Genomic DNA, 25,007 nt, shown 5'->3' with positions numbered 1-25,007 from the left:
TGATCCCAATGCACCGCCAGTATATCGGCTGGTGATTGATTTAAGAGAACTGAATAAATGCATTATTCCACAGTACCCTGTGGTCCCCGACATCTCATCCTTATTGACTGCTATTGATTCAGAAGCGACGTTCTTTACTGTAATTGACCTCAAGAACGCCTTCTTCAGTGTACCTATTGATCCAGAGAGCCAATATCTCTTCGGATTCAGTTTAAATGGACGAAGTTTTAAATTTTCACGCGCACCTCAAGGATTCACAGAAAGCCCCAGCATCTATAGTCAAGCACTGAAAAGACAACTTGATTGTATCATAATGCCAGTTAACAACGCTTTACTGCAATACGTCGATGATCTGCTGATCACCGCACGAAGTGAACCCGAATGTGAACAAGCATCACTGACAGTTTTACATTTTCTGGCCGACAAGGGACACAAGGTGTCTCCTTCGAAGCTACAATTCTGTGTTCAGCAAGTTGTGTACTTGGGTCACTTGCTGTCCAAAGTGGGGAGACAGCTCACTCCCGATCGCATTCAGTTAATTGTAAATATGCCACAACCCCAGACACAAAAGGAAGTGCGGGCCTTTATAGGCCTCACCTCGTACTGCAGACAATGGATTCCCCAGTATGCTTTTCTAGCTAAACCACTCATTCAGTTAACAACACAGGAGGCAGCGACTCCGACTGTCCGTCCCTGGACTCAGGAACATACACAGGCTTTTGAAGAATTAAAGAAAGCTTTATGCCAAGCACCAGTTCTAGCGACACCATGTTACAGCAAACCTTTTACACTTTTTGTTACAGAACGTGATGGTACAGCGTTGTCTGTCCTCACTCAAGACCAAGCAGGTTCACATAAGCCTTGCGCTTATTTTTCAAGTACATTGGATTCAGTAGCCCAGGCACTCCCTGCGTGCTTGAAGTCAGTAGCAGCAACAGCGCTAGCAATCAGACAGAGCGACTCAATTGTTTTAGGACATCCATTAACAGTTCAAGTTCCACATTCTGTAGAGGTTCTTTTAAACAGAACCCAGACTCAGCACTTGACTATAGCACGACTGACGGGTTATGAATTGACGCTCTTCCAGCCACACATAGAAATCAGACGCTGTAGCATTCTGAACCCCGCAACACTGTTACCTACAATTATGACAGATCCAGCTCCGCATGATTGCATCGAGATCATTAATGCAGTGACAAAGCCTCGACGAGACTTAACAGATGTCCCACTGACAAATCCAGACCTGACACTTTACGTGGACGGTTCATGCATGAGAACAAGTACAGGAGAATTAGTAGCCGCGTATGCAGTGACCACTGAAACCGAAGTTAAAGAAACACATCGTATAGACACACTGTCTGCTCAAGCGGCGGAGCTCATCGCTCTGACCCGAGCCTGTATACTAGCCAAGAACAGAAATGTTAACATATACACTGATTCCCGTTATGCGTTCGGAGTTGTACACGACTTCGGAATGTTATGGCAAGAACGAGGTTTCTTGACCTCTCATGGTGCCAAGATCCAACATGGTCCCCTCATTCAAGCACTGTTAGAAGCAATACATCTGCCCTCGGGCATATCAGTCATGAAGTGTAAAGCACATACTAAAGTTACAGATTCTGTTTCCCAGGATAACGACCTGGCAGACCAGACAGCAAAACATACAGCATTGACTCACACCCAGACTACTGATGTGACAAAGACAATAGTACCGACACAGTGTATGTCAGTCAGGGATCCCACCCTAGATGTAATCGATATCCAGACGCATGCCACTTCAGAAGAAATAAAGAAATGGACTGAACTAGGAGGGATTCAGACAGATCAAGGATGGGTCACGAAGGGAAAATCTACATGGTTTCTCCCTGACTCAATGGTTCAAATCATGATAAATACAGCACATAGTCCGGCACATCTAGGAGAGAAAGCTATGTTAGACAGTTTACAGAATCTCTGGTATAACAAACACTTACGAGCAGCAGCAAAACAGAAAGTGCGTACTTGCATGATCTGTTGTCAGTTCAATCCAGGTAAAAGCGTTCCTGTAGAGCAAGGTGGATTCCATCCTCCACATCACCCTTTTGAAGTCCTCCAGATGGATTATATCCAAATGGACCGTTGTCGGGGATTCAAATATGTCCTCGTAGTTGTTTGTGCACTTTCCCGTTGGACCGAAGCATATCCAGTCTCAGATTACACTGCCCCGACCACTGCCAGGCAGCTGGTTCGAGAATTCTTCCCACGATACGGCCTGCCTCGTGTCGTGTACTCAGATAACGGACAGCCGTTCTCATCCGAACTCATGAAGCATGTTTCCCTTCTGCTAGGATATCAGTGGAGATTCCATTGTGTCCGACATCCCGAAGCCGCTGGCCTTGTAGAAAGGCATAACCAGACACTAAAGACCCGTCTTGCCAAAGTTTGTAAAGAGAAAGGGGTCGACTGGATAGTCGCCCTCCCAGTTGCATTATTCTACATGAGAATGGTTGCCCATTCGAGATCAGGACTATCCCCGTACGAGGTAGTCTTTGGCAGACCACCGAATATGTGGGGGACGCCCATGCCTAAGAAAATTACTGATGTCGATTGTAATATGCTGACAGATTACCTTGCCTCCTTGATGTCTGCACTCCAATCATGTCGTTCACAGGTTGCTGCAGCCTTCCCTGACAACACTGATGTAAAGCCGCACGATGTCCGACCAGGTGACACCGTCCTAATAAGGAACTTTGACAGGAAAAGTCCGCTGGAGCCCCGCTGGAAAGAGCCGAAGACCGTCCTTCTTACTACGAGGACAGCAATAAAGGTGGAAGGCAGAAAGGGGTGGATACATACGAGTCATATTAAAAAGTGCAATGAACTGAAACCAGACCCAGACTCGTCCACCCCCTCCAAAGACTGTATTGAACCTAGTGACTTTAAAGTTCCCGAACGAGAGAAAACTCCACAAGAGGAGTATAAACTGAAGCTTCGATCTAGCAAGTCAGACAGTTTAATTGTTTAAGTCCTCCCCTAGGTGAATCGGTTAAATAGTTTCTGACATGTATCCCCTAGATCGAGATAGAGAGAGAGAGAGACAATTCAAGAAACGTGCATATTGCAAATCACTCCGCAGCCACTGTATAGTGACATTATTGATCATGTTTTTTCTAAGTCTTCTGATTATTGTGGCGAGTATATTGCTTCCCATATACTACCCTATCTTCAAGCGTGAACAATCTGCTTACAATGTTTCTGCTGAACATTCTTTTAGTGCACTACCGCCTCATGAACTGTCTTATAGACTTGCGCTGCGCAACAACACATTCATTAGCATGTTACATCACTCCCATCAGACCAGCAACGCTACAAACTGTTGGATATGTGGCCGACTCCCTCCCCATCAGAAATACAAGGGAGTTCTGCCCCTCTTTCCGTACCCGTTCACTCACAATGGCTCCTGTGGTGCATGGAGTAGATTGATAAATTCTTTAAATTCTGATATTGCTGTTACCCGCGAGGGGGGCTGGATTTGGGGAAACCTGAATTCAGTTCTGTTCAATGTCTGTTACCCTGATGGAAGTGGACAATCTGTTAGAATAGGAACTGACCTAGAAAACGAAGTATATGGATTAGGTAATTACACAGTTAACCTTATGATTCTTACTATTGAGTCCGAAACTGCACCCATTCTCCCCGCTATGTCAGTATTACCAGTCACTGGTCATCTTTGTGTTAGAAAAAAGGGTTCAGTACACTTAGGTCATAGTAAATGTACTACTGTGGTCGAATTCACTGATGAGGGTAGGTCCTCATTTCGAGCTACACGTCATTCCTACTTTGTTTGTGGCCATACCGCATACATACGTTTACCTCCAGATTGGGATGGTACCTGCTACATTGCCTTTCTTCTGCCCCCTGTTTTCCTGGCACCTCCTGATTATCATAGAAATACAAATCTAGTAAACAGTAGATTCCGAAGAGATCTCCCGATTGTCGACTATACGGAAGCGGCATGGGAGCAATACACAGATTTCAATAAAGGATTCTTTTTCTTCACCGGTCCCGTCCAAAACAGTAAATTAATACGTAGATTAACTAGAACACTTGAAGCAGTAGTACATGAAACTGCCTCCGCCCTAGGTAACTTAACAGAGGAGCAGTCTGCTATGCGGATTGTTGTCCTTCAAAATCGTCTTGTTATTGACGTCATCTTGGCAGATAGAGGTGGAGCTTGTAAGGTCATCGGGTCAAGTTGCTGTGTTTTCATTCCAGAAAACGCGCCATCTGTATACAAAGCTATTACACGTCTTCATAAAATTGCAAGTTTGATACATCAGAATCCAGGCACCTGGACTTGGTCTGGTTGGGTCTGGACAACGTTGATCGCTTGGGGATGGAAGATCCTATCCTTCCTAGGCATTGCCCTTGTCATAGTATTCAGTTGCTGCCTGTGCCTACAGTGTGGGCCAGCGATTTGTGGACTGTGTGCCACATCGTGCATTGAACATTCCAGTTTTCTCTCAAACAATCAAAGGAAGAAAGACGAACAAATGATGTTACAAGAACAGACTGATCGATTCATGAGGATCGATATATCATGAAGGGTCCATAGGGAACAAGGAGGGAATGAGGAAAATTAAATTTTATGGTCAAATTATGTTCCCTAACGTGTACCCCACCGTCTCCATGTACCAGCTTAAAGTGCATGTAACTTCCCTCCTGTGCCAGCTATGAAGACGCAAATACATTTGCGTCCAACGTTAACATGTCCTCTTTCAGACCCGCCATGAACGGGTTGAATATTCAGTTTCTAAGTATGCCATGCCAACGTCTTTTTGTGGTGTACTTTACACGTTTTTCAGCTCTGGAAGTAGGCCCTGAATTCTGCCATCGAGCCTTTTTTCCTGCCTTCTGACTCTGAAAGCCTCAGCCCAGGCTGCCTCTGTACCCGTGACCTCTGCCTTACTTCCAGCGCGGCCCACCGCGCTTAGCTCAGCCTGCTGCCTGCCAAGACTGAATTCAACCTTCGAATTATCTGTTCCGCTCCTCGAAAATGCATTCCTGCCTACTAGTTTAAGTAAACATTCCCCCAGCTGCAGAGCAAAGGGCCCGGCCTCACTGTCTCCGTGCAAGTAATTCATAGCCTCTGTTACCATGCCCCCATGGAAGGCCCATGCCCCACGCTTCTCATGCAGACACTTAGGCGCTTATACACGCACTCACAGTCAGTATAGAATAGCTTCTGCCCCAGAGACCTTTTCCGCCCAGATAGCTTAGTTCCTAAACATCAGATATCAGATATGATAGAAGCACAAGTTGATCTGACATGTCAGACTTCTGTCTCTTTCCGTTTAGTGTAAATGTCAAGTCCCCTGCACCCTCCAGCTTCACGTCAATCACACGTCATGCAGCTGTGCGCGCATCCAGGCCTCAAATTTCTGCTGACATTGCAAGATTCTGCTTTTTGTTGCCACCCACTTATGACACCTACCTGTGACGTTTCTAGTACACACCTCTATGTTCACGCCTAGTTCACGCCTTCTAATTACGTATCAGTACCACGTGTGTGTTTTATCTTGTTTTATCTTGTTTCTCTCAGCTGTTACGCCTACTGTATTGATTTCTATGACACGTTTTAAGTATATAAGCTATGTATTGTCAATAAAATATTGCTCTATCCCTTCCTACACCCTAGTGGTGGTAGGAATCCGATAACCGGTCATGACCATTCCTTTTTAAGGAATAAAACCCCTAAGAACTCTAACACCACGGACTCTGCGTCTTTCTTTCCGATTGAGTTATTATTGATTAAGTACTTACCTGCATAGAAATTAAGACGGTAAATCAAATATTTACCACACTATTATTGTTAGCCTTTTCAATTCTCCCAGCATAGTAGCTGTTCTTGGCTGCTCTAATCGCCGCATAATAATCCTTTTGTGCGGCTCGCAGATCACTTTTTGCCGCAGGCAGGTAAGCTTGTCTCCACACCCGTTCGAGTTTCTTACATTCACGTTTCATTTCCCGTAAGGTGTGGGAAAACCAAGGTTTAGAGGGGGAGGACCGCATCCTACGGATGCAACCCTGGTTTATAGAGGCAGCTGACCCCTGTTCCACCCAAGTGTTAAAAACACTGACCGCCTCATCAATCTCCGAGGTCAGTATAGGACGGTCTCGGGATAAGGATTCAGTCAGGGACACTAGATTGATCCTCTGGGAATGCGCGAGTGGGGGAGTACCTCCACCCCCGCTGCTTTTTGCAAGGGCCAGGAGAACCTGATCAGCTCATGGTCCGACCATGTGACACTCTCGGGGCAGGTCATCACAATATCAAAGTTAGAGCAGACCAGGTCTAAGAGGTGGCCACCCAGATGCGTTGGAGCTTCGACCCATTGTTTGAGGTGGGCCATGGTTAAGGCTTCACCTAGGCGATTAGACGCACTAGAGTTCAACACATCCACATGAATGTTGAAATCCCCTAGGAGCAGAAACTTTGAAAATCTCAGAGCACGTGGTACTAAAACCTCCTCCAAGGCTTCGATAAAATGTCCAACATTACCCGGAGGTCGATATACCAAAGTGCCTCCCAGAGTAAAATGTGGATTGAGCACAAGAGAAAAATTGAGCAACTCCGCATCCTCCAGCTCTCCCTGGGGTTCGCAGGAGAAGACCCATTTGTCCCTATAAATCACAGCGACTCCACCCCCTCTACCAAGCGGGCGGTCTGCCCTCGTGATCTTGAAGCCACGCGGGATAGCTTGCTCCACCACCGGGGCACAAGTATTATTTAACCAGGTGTCGGTGATAAAAAAAAGATCAAATTGATCCTCCACCAGGATTTCGAAGACGTCAGCGGCATGCTTCACTAGGGACCTGGCGTTAATTAACCCCGCTCTAATCAGCATAGGGTCAGCGCTTACTTGTTCCAAACATCTAAGCGTAGGGTGAAAGTGAAAGTCACACGCCGAGCACACCCGAGATAGGCAATCAGCCACCCTCCAGGGGATATCTTCACATCTAGGAACATTAAGTGCAATGAGATCCGCACGTGAGTACCTTAATCTGGTGGGCTGTTGCATATGGTGTACACTAGGCATGTCCGGAGCACGGACGGGCACAGACGTGCCCTTCTGTTGGCGCTCCTTCGGTGCGCAGACGGCGCGACCGCTGCCCGTCCGAGAGAGCATCACTATTTATTACTCAAGCCCCTCCCCCAGCTAGACCGCTAACTCCGGTCCCGCAGGGGTCCGGGACTCACAGAAGATGGCGCCCGACCCTGCCCTCCACAACAATCGGCACTAAGAAGGCACGGTGGAACAGGGCACAGGGAAATGGGCTAACAGTGCACAGTAAGTTAAAAACGAGGTACAATTAATAACAAGGATACACAGCACAATATTAAAACAGATTATTTTAAAAAAATGCTGAAACAGCGGGGTAAAAGTTCAAGCAGAGGAGAGTCCCTCGCAATCTGCTCGCCTTCCAAAAACGATGTTTCAAGGCACTGCCACCACCCTGAGCAATCGCCCGGGCCCCCGGACTCGAAATCTATTTATTACTCAAGCCCTTCCCCCAGCTAGACCGCTGACTCCGGTCCCGCAGGGGTCCGGGACTCACAGAAGATTGCGCCCGACCCTGTCCTCCACAACAATCGGCACCAAGAAGCCGTCGTGGAACAGGGCACAGGGAAACAGGCTAACAGTGCACAGTGAGTTAAAAACGAGGTACAATTAATAACAAGGATACACAGCACAATATTAAAACAGATTGTTTTTTAAAAGATGCTGAAACAGCGGGGTAAAAGTTCAAGCAGAGGAGAGTCCCTCGCAATCTGCTCGCCTTCCAAAAACAATGTTTCAAGGCGTTGCCACCGCCCTGAGCAATCGCTCAGGGTGGCCATATGCAAATCAGTCTGACCCTGTGCCTCATGGGAACAGTCCAACCCGAACTGCCAAGCCATGCCTTCCCTGGACCGGAAACAAGCTTCCTAGGGTATGCTCAGACGTGAGTCCCTTGCTCACTTTGCCACTGGATTCAAGCAAGCCTGGCTGAAGACGGCTGAAATGCCAGAAACCGGTCCTAGGAAGCTTGTTTCCGGTCCAGGGAAGGCATGGCTTGGCAGTTCGGGCTGGACTGTTCCCATGAGGCACAGGGTCAGACTGATTTGCATATGGCCATGTCTTAAGTGGGGTGGCAGAGTGGGCTAAAGAACGGTGATGGATTAAACCCAGATCTTTTGACTGGGTGTGAGTGTTTGATTGGTTCAGATGCTCCGTCCATCACCACCCCCTATTGTACCACTTTTTTCTGATAGTCTGCAACCTGGGATATCATACATTCCAGTTTCAGACAGCGAATGCCTTGTGATAGTACAAGGACCGTGTTCTGGCAGTGGAGGATGTGGGATGTTACGCGTTGAACTTACTGACAATGAGTATCTGAGTGTATTACAAGTGGTACTATTTGACTATGAATGCTTTGGGGTGTTTACATATCAATTTGCAGACAATGAGTGTCTGGGGATACTACCTGCTCTACTTACTGACACTGGATGTTATGTTTGCCAATTCCTGACAGTGGTGCTCTTGGGATGATATAATTGCCAGTTTCTGACATTGGGTGTCTGAGGATGCTACAAGTACTACTGTCTGCCAGCATGTCTTGTGATGCTACAAATGCCACTTCCTGTAAACGATGGCATAATGTGTTAAAATGTTGTGCAACTCTCTTTATTGGTATTTAATGACCCTATACAAAATACTAATAGTAATATCTGATATAGTACGGTTTCAAGGAAACAATTCAGAACAAGATCTCATAAAATAACATTTTGCATATATCACTGTTTTATAAGAAATAGTTGAGAGTAAATACAGCCTAACCTACTATCGTTTGTCACACCAGCTCGCCAGATCATAATGGCATCATTTTTGATTTACAAATGGTTTTCTTCTTTGGATGAGAAAACAGTATGTAATGACTCTTTCACTGCTTCTAGTTGTTTCCGCAATTCTGGGGATGGACTTTTCGATGATCTTTTCTGTGGAGTATTTATTAAGCGCTCCAAGCATTGTTGTTCCGCAAAGGTCTCTTTGCGTTTAATGGCTGAGTCCTACATCGTGTTCCCCTCAACGTGGCCTTGCCAGCATCCCAGAGTTTGGGTAGATATGTTCGGGGCTAGCATCTTTTACATTTTTATATTGTTATGTAAGATGGGATTTTCTTCTTGTTTTCGGGAGTCTTATATATCTATTTCAAACAGGGCTCAAGAAGATACCAGCATTGCATGGACAAACAAAAGTAGAAATGTATTTTCATGTAAAGGGTCGCACATTAGTACATGTCTTCTTGGTTATATATAGGGTAACAAAAATTCTCATAACGCTTTTTTATTATGACTTTTTAACATGCTGTACAGCCACAATGCTCTACAACATAACTTTAAAAACACTGCCAAAGCCAATAGCTGTTGCTAAACACTTCAAAGGTCCCAAAGATTACCTGGAATCTGGTCGGGGGGGGGGGGGGGGGGGGAGTAAGGCCATGAGGGAGGCAAGGAAGGAGGGCAGTGAGGTTCAGGGCAATGTCATATTTCTAAGCGCCTGAGACCAGGCGACCTGCTAAAAGGGTCAACGGGGTTAGGGGGCAAGTGAAGACTTGAGAACTCGGTTGAGAGTAGCATTCCCTTTTATAAATCAATTTTTTAAATTATTTTTCTCTTCAACAGTAAACACTGAAGAGAGACACGCATTAGCTGGTCATTTACATTCTTCAAAGAAAAACATTGTGCAACGCATCAACCATGAGAGCACTGCCACTTCTAGAGCGCACATGTATCACTCCTGCTTAGAAGCTAGTACAAACTATTTATTACTCACACTACACTCTGAGGGGGTGCTGCAAGTGTCTCCGCCGAATATTGTTCACCCCCGGGAATCGCCGTTGTTGTCAGCCTGCAGTGTCTACAGGTGGCAACCTGTAGTGTCTCGTGAACAAAGAGAGATGCTGTATTTGAAGTTGACAAACGCCTTTATTCAAGCAAGTCCAAGCGATAAATAAACTGACCCCAGCCACAGCTCGCTGACTATTCACCTTCTCCTAAAGCCCCGTCGCTCGCCTTAGACCGTTTTCCGCGGTGACATTCTACGTCATGTCACCTCGGTGTGTTCCACGGCGACCGCGGGGACAAGGGTGTCATAGATATGTTATGTCCTCCCCCCTGAGGTGGGAGATGCCACACAACCTTCATCTGGTGCTGTACTTTCCAGCCTGGCCGCCATAGGCCTCGTGTTCCTCTGCTTCTCACCGCGCCCCAGCATCAGCTCTTTCAGCAGCCCAAGCTGTTCTTCAGGCACTCCACTCTGCATTGAGATTGCAAGTATTGCCGCTGCCCCTCTGTGTTGCAGAATGATTGGGGATGGTTGGCGATGGTGCTGCACTTCAAGACTTGTGGCTATATTTCAGCGCAGCGTCACAGTCTCCTTGCTTCTTTATGCTTGATCTCCTAGATTTGTACATAGAACATGGCCAATTCTGTGTAGTACTATCCATCTGCAGCGTATAGAATAAAATGCAGTGCTACACACCAATTTTAGTACATACTACTTCAGAGTATTGAGGTTTTTGACATAATTTAGAAAGTGAGAGGTTGAAGAGTGGATGTTGGACACCTTTGTATGGCAGTGAGAACAAATGTGAGCTTATTTCTACTTCAGTTGTCTTGAGCTACTTCTGAGCTTATGGGCCAGAGAAATGTGGCCTCCAAGCTATGCTGGAGGAATTCTTCACTTCAGATGTGTTTTTTATAGCAATCTTCAAGGAGAATTCTATGGGAATTGCCCTAAGCTCAAGGGAGAGTAAAAAAGGTCAACAAAAAGGTAGAATGATCAAAAATGGGATTGGGCAAACAGTGATCTGAAGACTGTGAGCAGACAATGGTGGGAAGATTACAGAGATCTGGTTGAGGTTTGGTTGAAGTGTGTTGCAGGGATATGAAGGGGTGCCAGGCCACGAATCCTCGAGAAGAGCAGAGTTGAAAACATAAACTGGGATCTGCTGCAGACTGAGAACGAGGTGCTATTTAGATGGTGGGAAGATGCGTTCATGGACTGAGAGGGCGAAGAGTACACACGTAAACAAGTTGATTAACTTTGTCAAAGATTATAAGCCATACTTGTGAGACCCAAGAGCAAGATGTTGTTTTATTCCAGTTTATTATTCACAAATGGCGTATCGAAAGTAGGAATAGATGTTTTAAAAAATGACACCACTGTTGATGGGGGTGCATCTGTGAATCTGGTAGAGAAACAAGTGTCTAGCCTCTGTCTGGAATCACAGTTCTCCAAAGGTTCTGGCAGTGGGTAAGAGAGTAATGATACCTGTCAATAAGAGAATGAGAAGGGTTAGGGTGGTGGAAGAAGCCAAGTAGAAGATTTAATCTTAAAATAAGTTAATCACAAATGAGTTTTCGGCTTGAGGGAGATCAAGTACAAGAAGGTTAGAGGTTGTATGCCTGTAGCTGAGGAGTGAACAAAAGAGAAGATAATAAAATCAGGGTGCCATCTCCATGTAGGTGATGAGAGCAGCCAAAGGAAGAGGTCATCATACCTATAGAGGTGTAGCGTACGAATAACAAGGGGCCAGTGACTACACATTGGGGAGCACCCAAGAGTTGGAAATGGGTGCTTTAGAGCACCAAAATATTGAAAATTAGCTATCAGAAACATAATATCTAACTACCCACCAAAGAGCTGTTCCTGTAAATCCAACAGAAGTAAGTATGTTACTCAAGGATCGAGTGGTCGATAATTCTGAATGCAACTGATAAACCACGGGGGTTGAGAAATGAAGACAATCTGTTGTGATGGAATGGAGCAATGACCCTTTAGCCATGAGTCAGAATTGTCTCCATGGAATGGACTACACTGAAACCAAATGGAGAGGGTCAATAAGGTTTGCAAAGGAAATATGTTCTGTGAGCCTTTTGAAGATACCGTTTTCAAGAATTTTGAAGATGAATAACAGCTGGGGGAGAAGAGGAGTCAGCTATTCAGAAGAGTTGGTACCATTACAGATTTAAAACAGTGCAGATATATAATAGCAATGAGTAAAACTTAAAATATTGAGGGTGGGGGATTAGAGGAAATAACTAGTTGTAACAATTTAAAAGCAAAAGGCTTCAAATTGAGAATATGAGGGATTAGCAAATTGAAGGTGGGAAGGCGCTCATAAGGAATATAAAACAGAGGCAGGTGATGGCCATACTGCTAGTCCTCAACGGAGTTCGTGTAGAGAAGAATATGAGCACAGTTAGAAGAGCATTAAGACAAACCTTGATATTTGTGATTTTTGAGTGGTAATAATTAGCAAAGTAATTTTCTGTGCTTGTGATCAGAGCTGAAGGCGAGCAGGGATGTATAAGTAAGTGTGAGAGCAGTTTTGGGATGAGGCTTAAGATAACACATTAAGTTCTGGTAATGACTAGCTTTTGCCTTACCAACAGGATCCACTATAGGAATTCAGATAGGATGCAGTGACAGGTCACCATGATGAACTACGATAGGATGGATCCAGGTTGTACTTTCCATCTGGCAGTGGGTGGGTTACAGATTGAAGTCGAGTTCAGACACTACCGGGTGGGCAGGAAAAGAGGCTCTGTTGTGAACGAGCTTAACGCACCAAAGAGATTGAGGAATCGTTTCATAGGGATGGAGGAAGAGTCAAGGACACCTAAAGTACAAAAGACAGTCCGTTTTGCTAAACATGTTACCACAAAAAAAGTGCAAAACAAAATTGTTGATCAATATTAAAAAGAAATATGTAGCAAAAGAGATTAAAGCTGGACTTCTCAAGAAGGCCAAGATTTGGGAGACATGGGTAACTAAGGTCTAGTTAGAAGGCAGGTTAAGCCATGTTAGATAGACAGTGTCAACTAATAATAATAATACATAAATAAATAATGATTAATTAAACTGCTCGACCCAACCATCACATGCTGTAAAAAAGGGCACCCTCGTTGGGTGGATTTGCGCTAAGCTAAGCAAAAGGACGGCAGTTTGTTCTGAGTGTTATGCTATATTCCTACCTTTGCATGATTGGGCTTTACAATGTGTGTAAGCTATTTACACAACTTAAAATGTAAAGGAAAATTGAAGGACTGCAGCCTTAAAATTTGAATTTACTGGAATACCTAGAAAAACATGGTGAGATTCTGAATGCCTCGGTGCAAGCAATACCCTGTGCTAATGCTTTAGGGTCTAGGAGAGCTTGCCTATGTGTAGTGTGCTTCACTTATCTGCCAACATGAAGTTCTTTCCCACTTTGTCAAATTATGTGCACAGCAAAGTATTCATAGTGCTTTCTGAGACAACTTTCTATAGGACGATTTTACTTTTTTGGTTTAGCTCATCAGAATACTTCATAACGGCAGAGTTTTAAGGCTCTTCATCCTTCAATAACTTGTCATATGTAGCATTACATTTGTGGTGGTGACAAATCTCTTGGTATTTTTCAGGTGATGGCTAGCAGCACAATTTCAACTGAGGCTAAAGATCTCTCAGAAATCTCTGAGTGCTTTGAGGAGGACCTTCGGGAAAAGCCAGTGATCTGGGCATTCGCAGATATAGATTATGCAAAATATTGTCTTGCACAAGAGATAGAATATAAGAAGACACGCAAACAGTTGCAACGAGTCCCTGCATACAACCACCAGATGAGAAGTGAATTCACCAGATTAAAGTCATTCATTTCTTGGCAAGATGGCTCGGCTTGGTCGCCTCAGGAGATCGCTAGCGCTGGATTTGCTAGCACTGGCTTGAATAACAGCATCCAGTGCTTCTGCTGTGGGCTAGTTCTCTGCGTGCAGCGTATCAGCTTGACTCCACTCAGCACCCACCAGAAAATACACCCTGACTGTGACTTCATTCAAGGTAAAGAAGTGGGGAACATCCCTAAGTATGAGGTTCGGGTTCAGTTCCCAGAGCATAATGCGCCGGAGAGTGCGCCCATCTATACAGCCGTGGAGCAGAGAATGGACTCCTTCAAGAGCTGGCCTTTCTATGCCAAGACTGATCCAGCTGCACTTGCAAGGGCAGGTTTCTTCTTTACAGGTAAAACATATGTGTGTACTCAAATATATATACATTGTTAGGGCCACAATTCCTAACTCACACAACAACCAAGCAATGCTCATTACCTCAACCTTGAAGTGGCATGCATTTCGAAATGTTATAAATGATTTTTGAGATTAAACAACATATCATATGATCCTTAATGCTATGAAAGAGATGATGATGAATGTAGTTATATTCATTGCTTTGAGTATGTATTTTTATTTAATTATGTTGTACTTTTAGGCGTTGTTACTTACTGGTATAAATATTGTAAGGTGTGGCGGGCCGCCAAGTTATACATAGCGCGCTGATGTCTAACTGGAGAATTTCAGTGTTTTTTTAGATTTAAAACATAACATTATGATGCCATTGGTACCTAACTATACTGGCCCTTTAACCTTTAAACATTAAAAAATTTCTAGGTGTTTTTTTATTGTAAAGTAATAATTTATTAAGAAAGAGAAGTATCATGTCTATCTTATCTTTAGGTTCTCTAGTACATTTTCAGTAGTATGTTTTAATGTTACATGTTAATGTGTTATTGGTTTTTTTTCACTTTCCAGGCTCCCACAGTACTTTTGAGGAACCATAGAACCTATGGAAGGGCCCCACAGGAGTTCAGTGTGGGTTTTACTTCTTGTTCTGGGTCCCGTGGGTGTAGTGTGTGGATCGTAAAAACATTTAAAAAGTGCTTAGTAAGAAAGAGGTATTTTGATTGATCTTTTAGCCTAGAGCTTTTCCTAGTGGGTTAACAAATGAGGTTCCTTTGAGTCTTTTTTTGTTACAGTCATGCAGTACATGAATATGGTACAGCGGCACTTGAAATAGCCAACAAAGACATCTGATTGATTGAAATCACTTTGCCTGGGTGAATTTTGCGAATCTGGCGTTCGTGAATTTTGCGAATTAGTGAACTCGCAATCCGCAAAATCCGCGAATTCTCGCGAATTTGCAAATTTTTTTTTTGTGTTCGCAAGGGTTTCTGCCAGTTCGCGAGGATTTTGTACCAGTTCGCGATTGCGAACTTACTTGTCGGCACGCAGCGGTCGCGACTATGTTGTTTCTACGTCTGGTTCATCATCACAGGTTCACAGCACCCTCTGTTTCAACACTGCCACCCTCTGTTTCACCCATGCCACCCTCTGGTTCATCATCATCACTGCAGATTATGGGGGGAAAAAGCAAGCACACCTGCCCTGCTTCAACTGACATGAATTAATTTTGGGTTGATTTATTAATGTGTCACTGTTTTAAAATTCCAGTCTGGCACCTGCTTCCTTATCTGTAATTTGCTTTCTGTTGCAGTGCAACTTTTTTTCCAGGACCTTTGTGGCCTACTTTTAGCTATTCTATGATCCGGCTGTGAGGGTCAGAGCAGGGTCATACAATTGTTGCAACTAGCAACTGAACTCTGGAGGGGCCCCAGACAGGAAGCACTACAGGGAATGGTTACTAATGATGAATTTGAACTTTTGCACCTGCTGCTGAGTGCTTTCAGTTTAGCAAAACTCGTTTTTCTGCAGAACAGCAAATGTAATGCCTCAAACAAACTTACTTGTGAAAGTTTATTTCTAATCCAAAAGTGATCCAAAGAAAGTCAAAAGGCCTCAAATCCAAAATAGGGCAGGCAAATGTCAACCACCTGAGGAGGTATTCTGATAAAAATCATCATTTTCAGAAGGTCTATGCTGCTTGCTAGTGGATTTCTTGTGCAGAATTGCAAATTTTGTAATTTCGCGAGTGCGAGATTGTTGCTGTCCGCCGCACCTACATGTTCGCAATTGCGAACTTACACCTCACGCCGCAAAATTGTATCATCAAGAAAAAAAAATCCGCTGCGTGCGAATTTGCGGATTTTCGGTAAATTCGCGAGGGTTCGCGGATCGCGAATTTACTGAAAATCCGCAAAATCCGGGAGCGTAACGGATTTTCCGCCCACCCTTAGAAATCACTATCTTGCTCCATTTACAGGAAGTTCCCACCCTTTCAACCGCAATTGGGATTAGCATTTGAGTGTGACCACATTATCTGCTCAGCCTTCCTACTGTTTTTTTAAATTTTTACAATTTTGGGTGAGATTCAACTTCTACAATAGCATCTGAAAAGGCGAGAGAAGAGATGGATGCGGAGCAGGAAGACACCCCACAAACCAAAGGAGATTCACTTGTCTGACAGTTCTTTTCAATCCTTCCAGGGAGAAAAAGATGTCAGCCAAAATTATCACCTGCTGATTTATTTAACAAGGACTTTTCCCAGGGTGCTACAAAGTACTCCCAATGAGCTTCAGGCATGTTGAAGCACATACGGTCCTACCACCCTGGAGACCTCGCAGGAATGGATACTTGATGCTAAGGAGGCATCTACATCCACTTCTGGACCCTCCATTGCATTTTGGGACACTCTCCCATATCAAGTGCTTCAAGGACATACCAACACCAACTGTGCATACCTGCACATGACTATTTACTGTGGCAAGTGCAGCAAGGATGCGATTTTTGGAGAGCAGGGTGCTTCAACCAGAGATAAGTTGGTTTTGGAAAACCAGTGTGCCAAGAAGAAGTGGCTATTTTATGTTATATCTCCAAGTCATTTAAAAAAAACCAATATTGGTTATTTTGCTTTTTTTGCAAGGAATTAATACATCAACAATCGGTTGCATATAGAAGAAAAAAAGATGAGAAAAATATTCATACACAGAAAGAATACACAATATAATCAAGAACAGCGTTGATTTACTCCAGAAAGAAAGCAAAAAAATCTAAGAAAAGTACAAAAAAACAAGGGGAGAGGCAGATATCTAAACAGAAATGTCTTTTTAAATCCAATCAGTAATGAGTCTCCAAATTTTTGCTCCCATCACCCTTTTTCTCCTCTCTTTAGTCTTATAAATGGCCATTTCTAAGTTATACGTTGATAATAATCTTGCCCGCCAGGTCAAAAAAGATGGAGCTTCGGGGTTGATCCACTCCTTCGTAATACAAGCTCGTACGATTGCCATGCAGATAAACACAAAAGATGTTGTTGCTCTAGGTCGAAAGTGGGTAGCAATGTCAGAGCTCAGGCCAATCAGCACGAGTTCTCCAGTGATGTCGATTCTAACTCCCAATAATGAAGCCAAAAAGTGCTCTATAGACAGGAAAAGTTCTGCTAAATTCGGCAAGAAAAAAACATATGGACTACATCTGCAGCAAATAGCGCACATCTATTACATTTGGTCCCAGCAGATGTGGCCCAGTTAGAGATCTTTTTTGGTGTATAGTACAGATCGTGAATGGCCATATAATGCTGGCTATGCATCATCCCTGTCAACAAAACCTGATTTGCAAGACTTAACACCTTGGCTGCTTTGACTTTTCCCCTCCTGTGCTGAGAGGCTTTGAAGCCCATTGTTCATGACGAGCTCAGCTCGTCATAAGCACAGCTCCACTGTGCCTCATGACGAGCTGAGCTCGTCATGAGCATGGAAGGGGTTAAAGAATCTACCATGTTGGTCTCTTCTTGTCCAAGCTTCTCAATAAAGTATACAATTGGCCTATGGAGGCTTTACCCAGCTTCTCAATGAGCGGAATTGTTCTCAATTGATTTTCCCAACCAGGACCTAGGGAATTTAAAAAACTGCGAATCTGAAGGTACTTATAAAAAGCATGTTTAGGAAGGCCATACTAAGGGGTCGATTAGGATCGCGGACGGACTTGCGTCCGTCCGCGACCCCGGAGCAGGAGGGAACATCCGCATGGCATGCGGAGTTCCCTCCTGTGCAATTAGGATGTGACCGCCACCCTGGCGGTCACATCCTCTATTTTTAACATTGAAGCGGGTGCAGCTTCAAGCTGCACCCGCGGCAATGTTAAAAATGCGCGCATTGCATTTGCATGCAGAAAGAGGCAGGCACCGCGCGGTGCCTGCCGCTTTCTGCATGCAAATGCAGGGGGGTACCATAGGTACCCCCCATGTGCAACCCCCACCCCCCCTTCACCTAGGGGGCCCGCAACTGGCCCCCGCAGTGAAGATCCGTATGCTTTTCCATGGCGGAAAACCCGCCGCGGAAAAGCACTTTTTAAAGCCCATCCTGATATGGCGGATGGTGTCTGAGAGCCACCGTCACCATATCAGAGCTTTTCCGCCGCAGTTGTAAGCCGACCGCGGCAGAAAAGCTGCGGACGGAAACCAGGACCCACCAGCCATCCTAATGTGGCAGGGGGTCCTTGGTCAGTCCGCTGCGGTTTTTCCGCATCCTCTGGGCTGGCGGTGGCTTCCGCCGGCCCCGAGGATGCGGAAAAACCGCAATCATAATCGGCCCCTTAGTTTGAAACTCCGTAAATGAGTAAAGCTGACCTGCCTCACATAGATCTCCGAGTGTAACGATTCCCTTTGAGCACCATCTAAAAGAGCTTTGGTCGCGGAAAATCAGGGGCAACAGCCCAGCGGCAGAGAAGGGAGTATAAGCACTAAGGTTAGGGATCCCCAAATAGCGCTTAACTTGTCTCCAAATACGATAGGCCGACTTAAGGATCTTGAATTTAGTTTTTTTAAAGTAACTGGGCTCTATGATTTTAACGAGACATCCGTTAGCCTCCTCACCCAAACCCAACCTATATATTACTGGACTATGACAGAACTGAGTATCAACGCCCTTAGCAACTACTAATGAACTTATAAATTACAGGACAGATGCCTAATAATAAAATTACCCCAGCCACCACGATTTTTAGGCAAGACCAACTTTCTATGAGCCCTTCTCTGGCGCCGATAACCCCATAAGCACCTGGAACTAATGCTTTCAAATTTTTCAAAGCAAGAGTTCGGAAATTCGAGGGGAATTGTTCTGAACATGTGAAGTAGTTTGGGAAGTACAAGCATTTTTAAAATATTTGATCTCCCGTACAAGGACAAATGTAAGTGGACAAGTCTCTCCAAAGTGGTATTCAGTTTGGTAAGAACTGGTTCCATGTTTTGCTCAGGTATCTTATTAATAGGCTGGGAGATTTTAATGCCTAAGTAAGTGAATTCAGATACAGTTGGAATATTTAAAGGAGGTTCTTCCCCTATTACTGATATCTGGGTTTTGGAGATATTAAGCTTATATTCCGAGAAGAGCCCAAACGTGGTGGCCAGGGACTCTATTGCTGGTAAAACAGTGACAATATTGCTGGTAACTATAACAATGTCATCTGCGTACGCTAGAGCTCTATAATCTATTTGCTGTACCTGAATAGGTTTGATGTCTGTGGTGCAATTGAATTTTTCCAAAAACGAATCAATATATAAGGCGAACAACAGCCGGGAACACGGACATCCCTGCTGAGTACCGCAGTTCATTGTGAGCGGGTCAGACTATCGCCCCGATATCCGAACACAAGCAACTGGCAAATAATAAAGATATTTTATTGCCTGAAGCATTGCAGGGCCAAAGCCCTTTAATCTTAGAACTTCCCACATGAAGGGCCAAGAAACCTTGTTGAATGCCCTCTCAGCATCCAACAGTGTTATGCCAAGTGTTGAATTAGTTGCCTGTGCCCAGTCTATCAGTGCGATTAAGCGTCGTACAAGGTCCGCTGTGTCTCGACTAGGGATGAAACCATGCTGATAGCGTGAAACAAGAGTATTAATAATATTAGATAATCGTACAGCCAAGATTTTTGAGTAAAGTTTGCTATCAGAGTTAACTAGGGAGATGGGTCTATACGAGGATGGAGATAAAGCTGGTTTGTCTTTTTTTAAAAACACCAAAATAATTGATTTCTGCCAGGATTGAGGGGCATTGCCCTTTTGTGCAGCTAAGAGAGTTGTCATGAGGTCTGCTCTTAGCACAGAGCGAAAAGTTCGATAAAATTCTAGCGGGATCCCATCTGGACCAACCGCCTTTCCAAGTCATGCCCTTTTTCTTTTTTTAAGTTTAATCCCCTAAACAATTAGAATATACAAAGAAAATCAGAAAAAGTTTATTTTTAGAATGGCCCTTTATAGTCTAAAAATAAAAAAGTGCATGTTGTTTGTCATGTGAGTTTCTATGTTAGTATACCATAATAATCTGCTGTAGCGATCTTTACATAACAATAAAAGGTTAGTCTAATGTTATAAATGTAATGAAAAGCAAACACTTAAAATAATAGACTTCAGCCAGATTTACAAAGATTTTGTTTTAAGTTAGCCTTACTTTTTTAACATGGATCATACACAAAATTCAGGTTGGTATTTATAAACCAACAAAAGTCATGATTTGTGTTGGTTTGTAACCAAAAGTAATGCAGCATAATACCTTGCTGTGCTTTGTATTACATTGCATCAAGACCATTCAATTAGACAGTGTATGGATGTACCAGTGCACCCACCCATAGAATTTGATGGAAATCCATGCCTACAAAGATTTGCAGGCACTGGTTTGCACCCAAATTGAACGACACCCAGGGGCTGCTGGAACAAGGAGAAATATATGTATTTCTCTTTGTGTTTTTTTCCTGCATTCTGCGGCAAACATACAAAGAGGAAGTTGCTTTACAGCCTAGCTATTGGGCAGGAAGTTAATACTTCCTGCAGACAACCAATCCTAACCACACTCTTGTACTAGGGCATAAGGGTGCATGTGTTGCTACATTGCAGCAAAAAGTATGACAGGACAGGAAGAGGACAGAACTGTGTCAATTCTTTGTACATATGGCACAGTTATGCTCTCTTCAATTTGAAACACAATGCAGCAACTTTCCTTGATGCCCTGATTTGTGTAAATTCTTTGTAAACCTTCAATTTTTACTTTAATAATTACAATAGCATGCTATCACAAAATATACATATATAAGAACATTCTGCTATATGATAAGAGAATGTATTTATATAACCAAATACTGTAATGTAATAGTAGCATATGTTGTCCATAAAAAGCGCACTCCTGATAAATTTGCCCAATGAAAAAACAAGAGCATGGAAGAAAAGAGTAGGTTATTGCTTTTGGTAGGTGCTATTATGTAGCATATAATCTCTATAAGTCTGGAATTTCTAGCAGAGAACACAACAATGTCCAGGATTAAACAGCAGATTTATAGACCCTTGAACATGTGAAATTTGAGAGGCTTTTCAAGCTTTTGCTGTGTACATCTGGTAGTTATTAATTCTGAAACTAACCGAATTCCTGTGACAGTATACAACAGTCTAATAATGTGTTCTTCCTTTTACGTGGACCTCTATAGGGCTAGACCACTAGTGGAGGAGATACACATAATAAGCTACCTTGGCGACACAGATATGCCCACTTTTGGGGGGCGTGGCCAAGCCGAGCGACAAGATGGGCGCTTAAGCTCTAGGCTCCGCCTACCAAGCAAAATATCCGTCGAATATTGTAGTGTCGCGCTCTAGTCTTCATGAGGTTACGTGATGACGTAGAGCACGGTGGCCATTTTGGGTGTTGACAGAGAGCAGAGAGCTCGCAATCTTAGCGGATGACTCCCAGCGCTCTCCCTGCTTATATTTATAATAAATACTTTACTCACCTGCTATCACGTGAGTGTGAGTGTCCTTTCTCTGGGGGGCAACCCGCACGTTACAACTGGCGACGAGGGCGGGACCCAGAAGAAAAAAGAAAACGGGAGAAACACGAGGACCATGTGGAACCCAGGGACAGGAGCCGGCTTAGAACACACCAGCGGCCAGAGTGTAGCAGTTGCTTACAAGCAGGTACGGAGCAAGCGGGAGAGTGTGGCAAGGGAGACCTTCTCCATCAAAGGCAGCCAGCCACTCGCAGACACAGCCCCGAACATAGCAGCTACAGCCAGTGAGACTTACCCACGAGGTGAGCAGAAAAGGAAGGCACAAGTCACCACACACCACACTAAGTACACACCAGACGCGGTAGGGAGCAAACACGGCAGGAATCTTATAGCCCATAGGTGAGAAGAGGGGCAGAGCAAAGAAAGAATCATCGAAGCACAGTCAGTCAGTACCACACTCGAAGAGGATAGAAGGAACGCCTGAGGCCCTGGCGGAGCAAGCAGAACACAGCACAGGGGGCGGATCTGCCTCGCAACAGAGCCCCCCACGTCTGCACAGACAAAACGTGTCAGGCAGTCCCAGAGGTGAGGAAGAGCATCCAGAGAGAAAAGCAGAAATGTGTGCTCAAACATCCTCGCTCACAACACCGATCCCCTTCTTACCCAAACCAGGGGATCCCACAATGAAGTGGGAAGATTGGAGGAAATACTTCATGAACTATCTAGAGGCCCCGGAGGACGAGAACGGAGAAGCATTTCCCAGCAAAAGAAGGAAGAGGATATTGCTTCATAACCTAGGTCCAGAAGGCATCAGAGTGTTTCAGAATATACTCCCGACACCACGACAACGGCTGAGGAAAACGTGTTCCAGCATGCGATTGACAATCTGAACAAATATTACAGGCCAGCGGTGTGCACGTCCATAGATAGATGCAACTTCCAACAAAGGAAACAAGCAGTGGGGGAGTCCATAGACGAGTAAGTAGCAGCGTTGAAGCAATTGGCAATCACGTGTAAATTCGGCACCTTATACAATGAATTCATTAAGGAGCAAATAGTCACCACGAACTCGGCGATCCAGGATAAGCTTTGGGTAAATGGAGATGCGATCCTGAAGGAAATCATAGCCATGGTGAAGAAAGCAGAGCTATCGAAAAGATGTGCGGAGGCAGCATAAAGGGAGACAGCCGCTAGGCCCATGGTGAACAAAGTCACTGAGGCAGAACCACCGGAAAGAGGCAAGGGAACAACTGGAGACACGAGGACACAAGCCAAAGGGATGTCCAGACCAGCACAGGCGAAGAAACCTGGCAATGAAGGTAAGAACACGTGTTACAGGTGCAGCAGTTTGTCTCCTCCAGCCTATGATAAGCGGTGTCCAGCCTTCCGTGCCAAATGCATGTTCTGCGGGATCGTAGGGCACTACGAGAAAGTATGTAGCCGCAAGCAAAAAAGAACGACAGTCCAGTACGTCGCCCAAGAGTCAGACGTAGAAGGAGAAGGTGAGGAAGAAGAAGACAGCGTGTTGTGCATAGAGCAACACATACTGGGGATCAACTGCAACCGTTCTAAGAGACCTTAATGCGACCTAGTGATAGGAGGTATACCAATAAAGATGGTAGCAGATTCAGGATCCCCGTACACCATAATACAACGGACGGTTGTCGGATGAACAATTCAAAGACCAGCTGGGACACCACCTGGAACCCCCAGACATTCGACCATTAACCTTTACAGGAGACCCCATTCCTATGGTAGGATTCCGGTGCCTGAAATTTGAATTCAAGGAACGGAGTGCAAAGTGCAAACTGTACATGGCAGAAAAAGGCCCTTAGGTCCTGGAGTAGATATACCAAGGAGACTTGGGAATACAGTTGAACCTGGGAGGCACCACACAAGTTCTGATGACCAGCGGCGAGCAACAACTGGACGTCACAAAACTGAAGGAAGAATTCCCCACCGTGTTTGGAGGCAAAGTGGGCAAATTTACCAAGATCGATCTCAAAGCAGATGCGAAACCAGTGTGCCACAAGGTGAGAAATATCCCACTGGCTATCAGAGAAAAAGTACAACAGGAATTACAGAGGCTGGAAGACAATGGCATCATAGAACCGATAACGAGTGCAGAGTGGTTAGCTCCGATGATGGTACCAATGAAGCCAAACAGCAAGGTGCATCTGAGAGTGGCGTTCTTGGAGGGTCACGAAAGTGTGATAAGCGAACAGGAGTGAAAGGAAGCATACGAGAATGACTCAGACATCAGGGTTGTCAAGCAGTTCATACTAAGAGGATGGCCAGAGAAGAGGCACGTGGAGGCAGCTCTCAGAAAATTCTTTAAAGTGAGAGAAGAACTATCGGTTGGTGACCGAGGGATCTTCCTGCGGGGAGGTGAAAAGGTAGTTCCTCCCAACACGCTGGTGCAACATTTACTTTCCCATATACATGAAGGGCACCTGGGTATTGTGAAGACGAATCTCAGGGCGAAACAGATGTACTGGTAGCCCGCCATGGATACCCAGATAGAAAGGAACGTGAGGGAATGTGAACAATGCCAAGGAGTGGACAAGTCCCAAAGCTTGATGCACCCACCCATGGGAAAGTTTAACAACCCTGCTAACCCTTGGGAGGATCTGTCGATAGACATTTTGGGTCCAGTATTGGATGCTCAGGGAGTCCAGAAATACATTGTAGTGCTCGTAGACCGGTATTCCAAGTGGTCTGAGATCGACATACAGGAAGACATGGACACAGACAAAGTATTAAAGTTCCCAACAACCATCTTCCTTAGAGAAGGTATTCCACGCTCCATCCTGAGTGACAACCGGCCTCAGTTTACGTCAGAAAAATGGAACACATACATGGGAAGGAATGGTATAAAGATCAAACACACATCCATCTATCATCCTGCGGGAAACGGTCTAGCCGAAAGGTTCAATAGAGTCATCATGGGCTCAGTACAGACAGTCATCGGAGCTGGGAAGGACTGGGAAAAAGAATTAAAGTGCATGTTATGGGCCTACAGGATTACCCCGACCAGCACAGGATACAGCCCCTTCCAGATCCTAAGAGGTCGAGACCCGTTCACGAAGGACAATGTTGCATGGAAGGAGCGCGCCATCACGAGCAATTGGTCCCCAGCAGTAGTGCACCACAATCTGGAAAAGGCGCAAAGAATATATACGGAACACTTCAATAGAAGACGCAATGTCAAGGATACGGAGTTAGAGAGAGGAGAGTGGGTTCGAGTCAAAGTAGCCCAATTAAGAAGGAAAGGTGATAGCAAGTTCAGTGCACCTATGCAGGTGGAAGAGGTTTACAAACGAGCAGCCCTGCTGAGCGATGGGAAAGTGTGGTCTCTGGACATGATGTCCAAGTGCAACAAGATATTGTGATGGAATGAAAGAGAAAGTGGACAGGCAGAAATCCCCCAGAC

At 44.7% G+C, this 25,007-nt stretch overlaps 1 protein-coding gene across 1 annotated transcript in view; it reads left to right on the top strand.

Annotated features, from left to right (window-relative positions):
- Positions 1-25,007, top strand: part of LOC147726768 (baculoviral IAP repeat-containing protein 1-like) — a 1,009,320-nt gene that overhangs the window by 27,810 nt on the left and 956,503 nt on the right. Inside the window, exon 2 of the mRNA XM_086960810.1 lies at positions 13,496-14,090. Within this exon, the coding sequence (XP_086816936.1) occupies positions 13,499-14,090 (592 nt within the window). The 5' untranslated portion in view covers positions 13,496-13,498. The remainder of the gene's footprint in view (positions 1-13,495; positions 14,091-25,007) is intronic.

The sequence above is a fragment of the Lissotriton vulgaris genome, chromosome 3_1 (assembly GCF_964263255.1).
Source record: "Lissotriton vulgaris chromosome 3_1, aLisVul1.2, whole genome shotgun sequence".
NCBI classification, from domain to species: domain Eukaryota; kingdom Metazoa; phylum Chordata; class Amphibia; order Caudata; family Salamandridae; genus Lissotriton; species Lissotriton vulgaris.
Note: the sequence above shows the minus strand (reverse complement) of the source record. Positions and strands in the feature narration are given on the sequence as shown.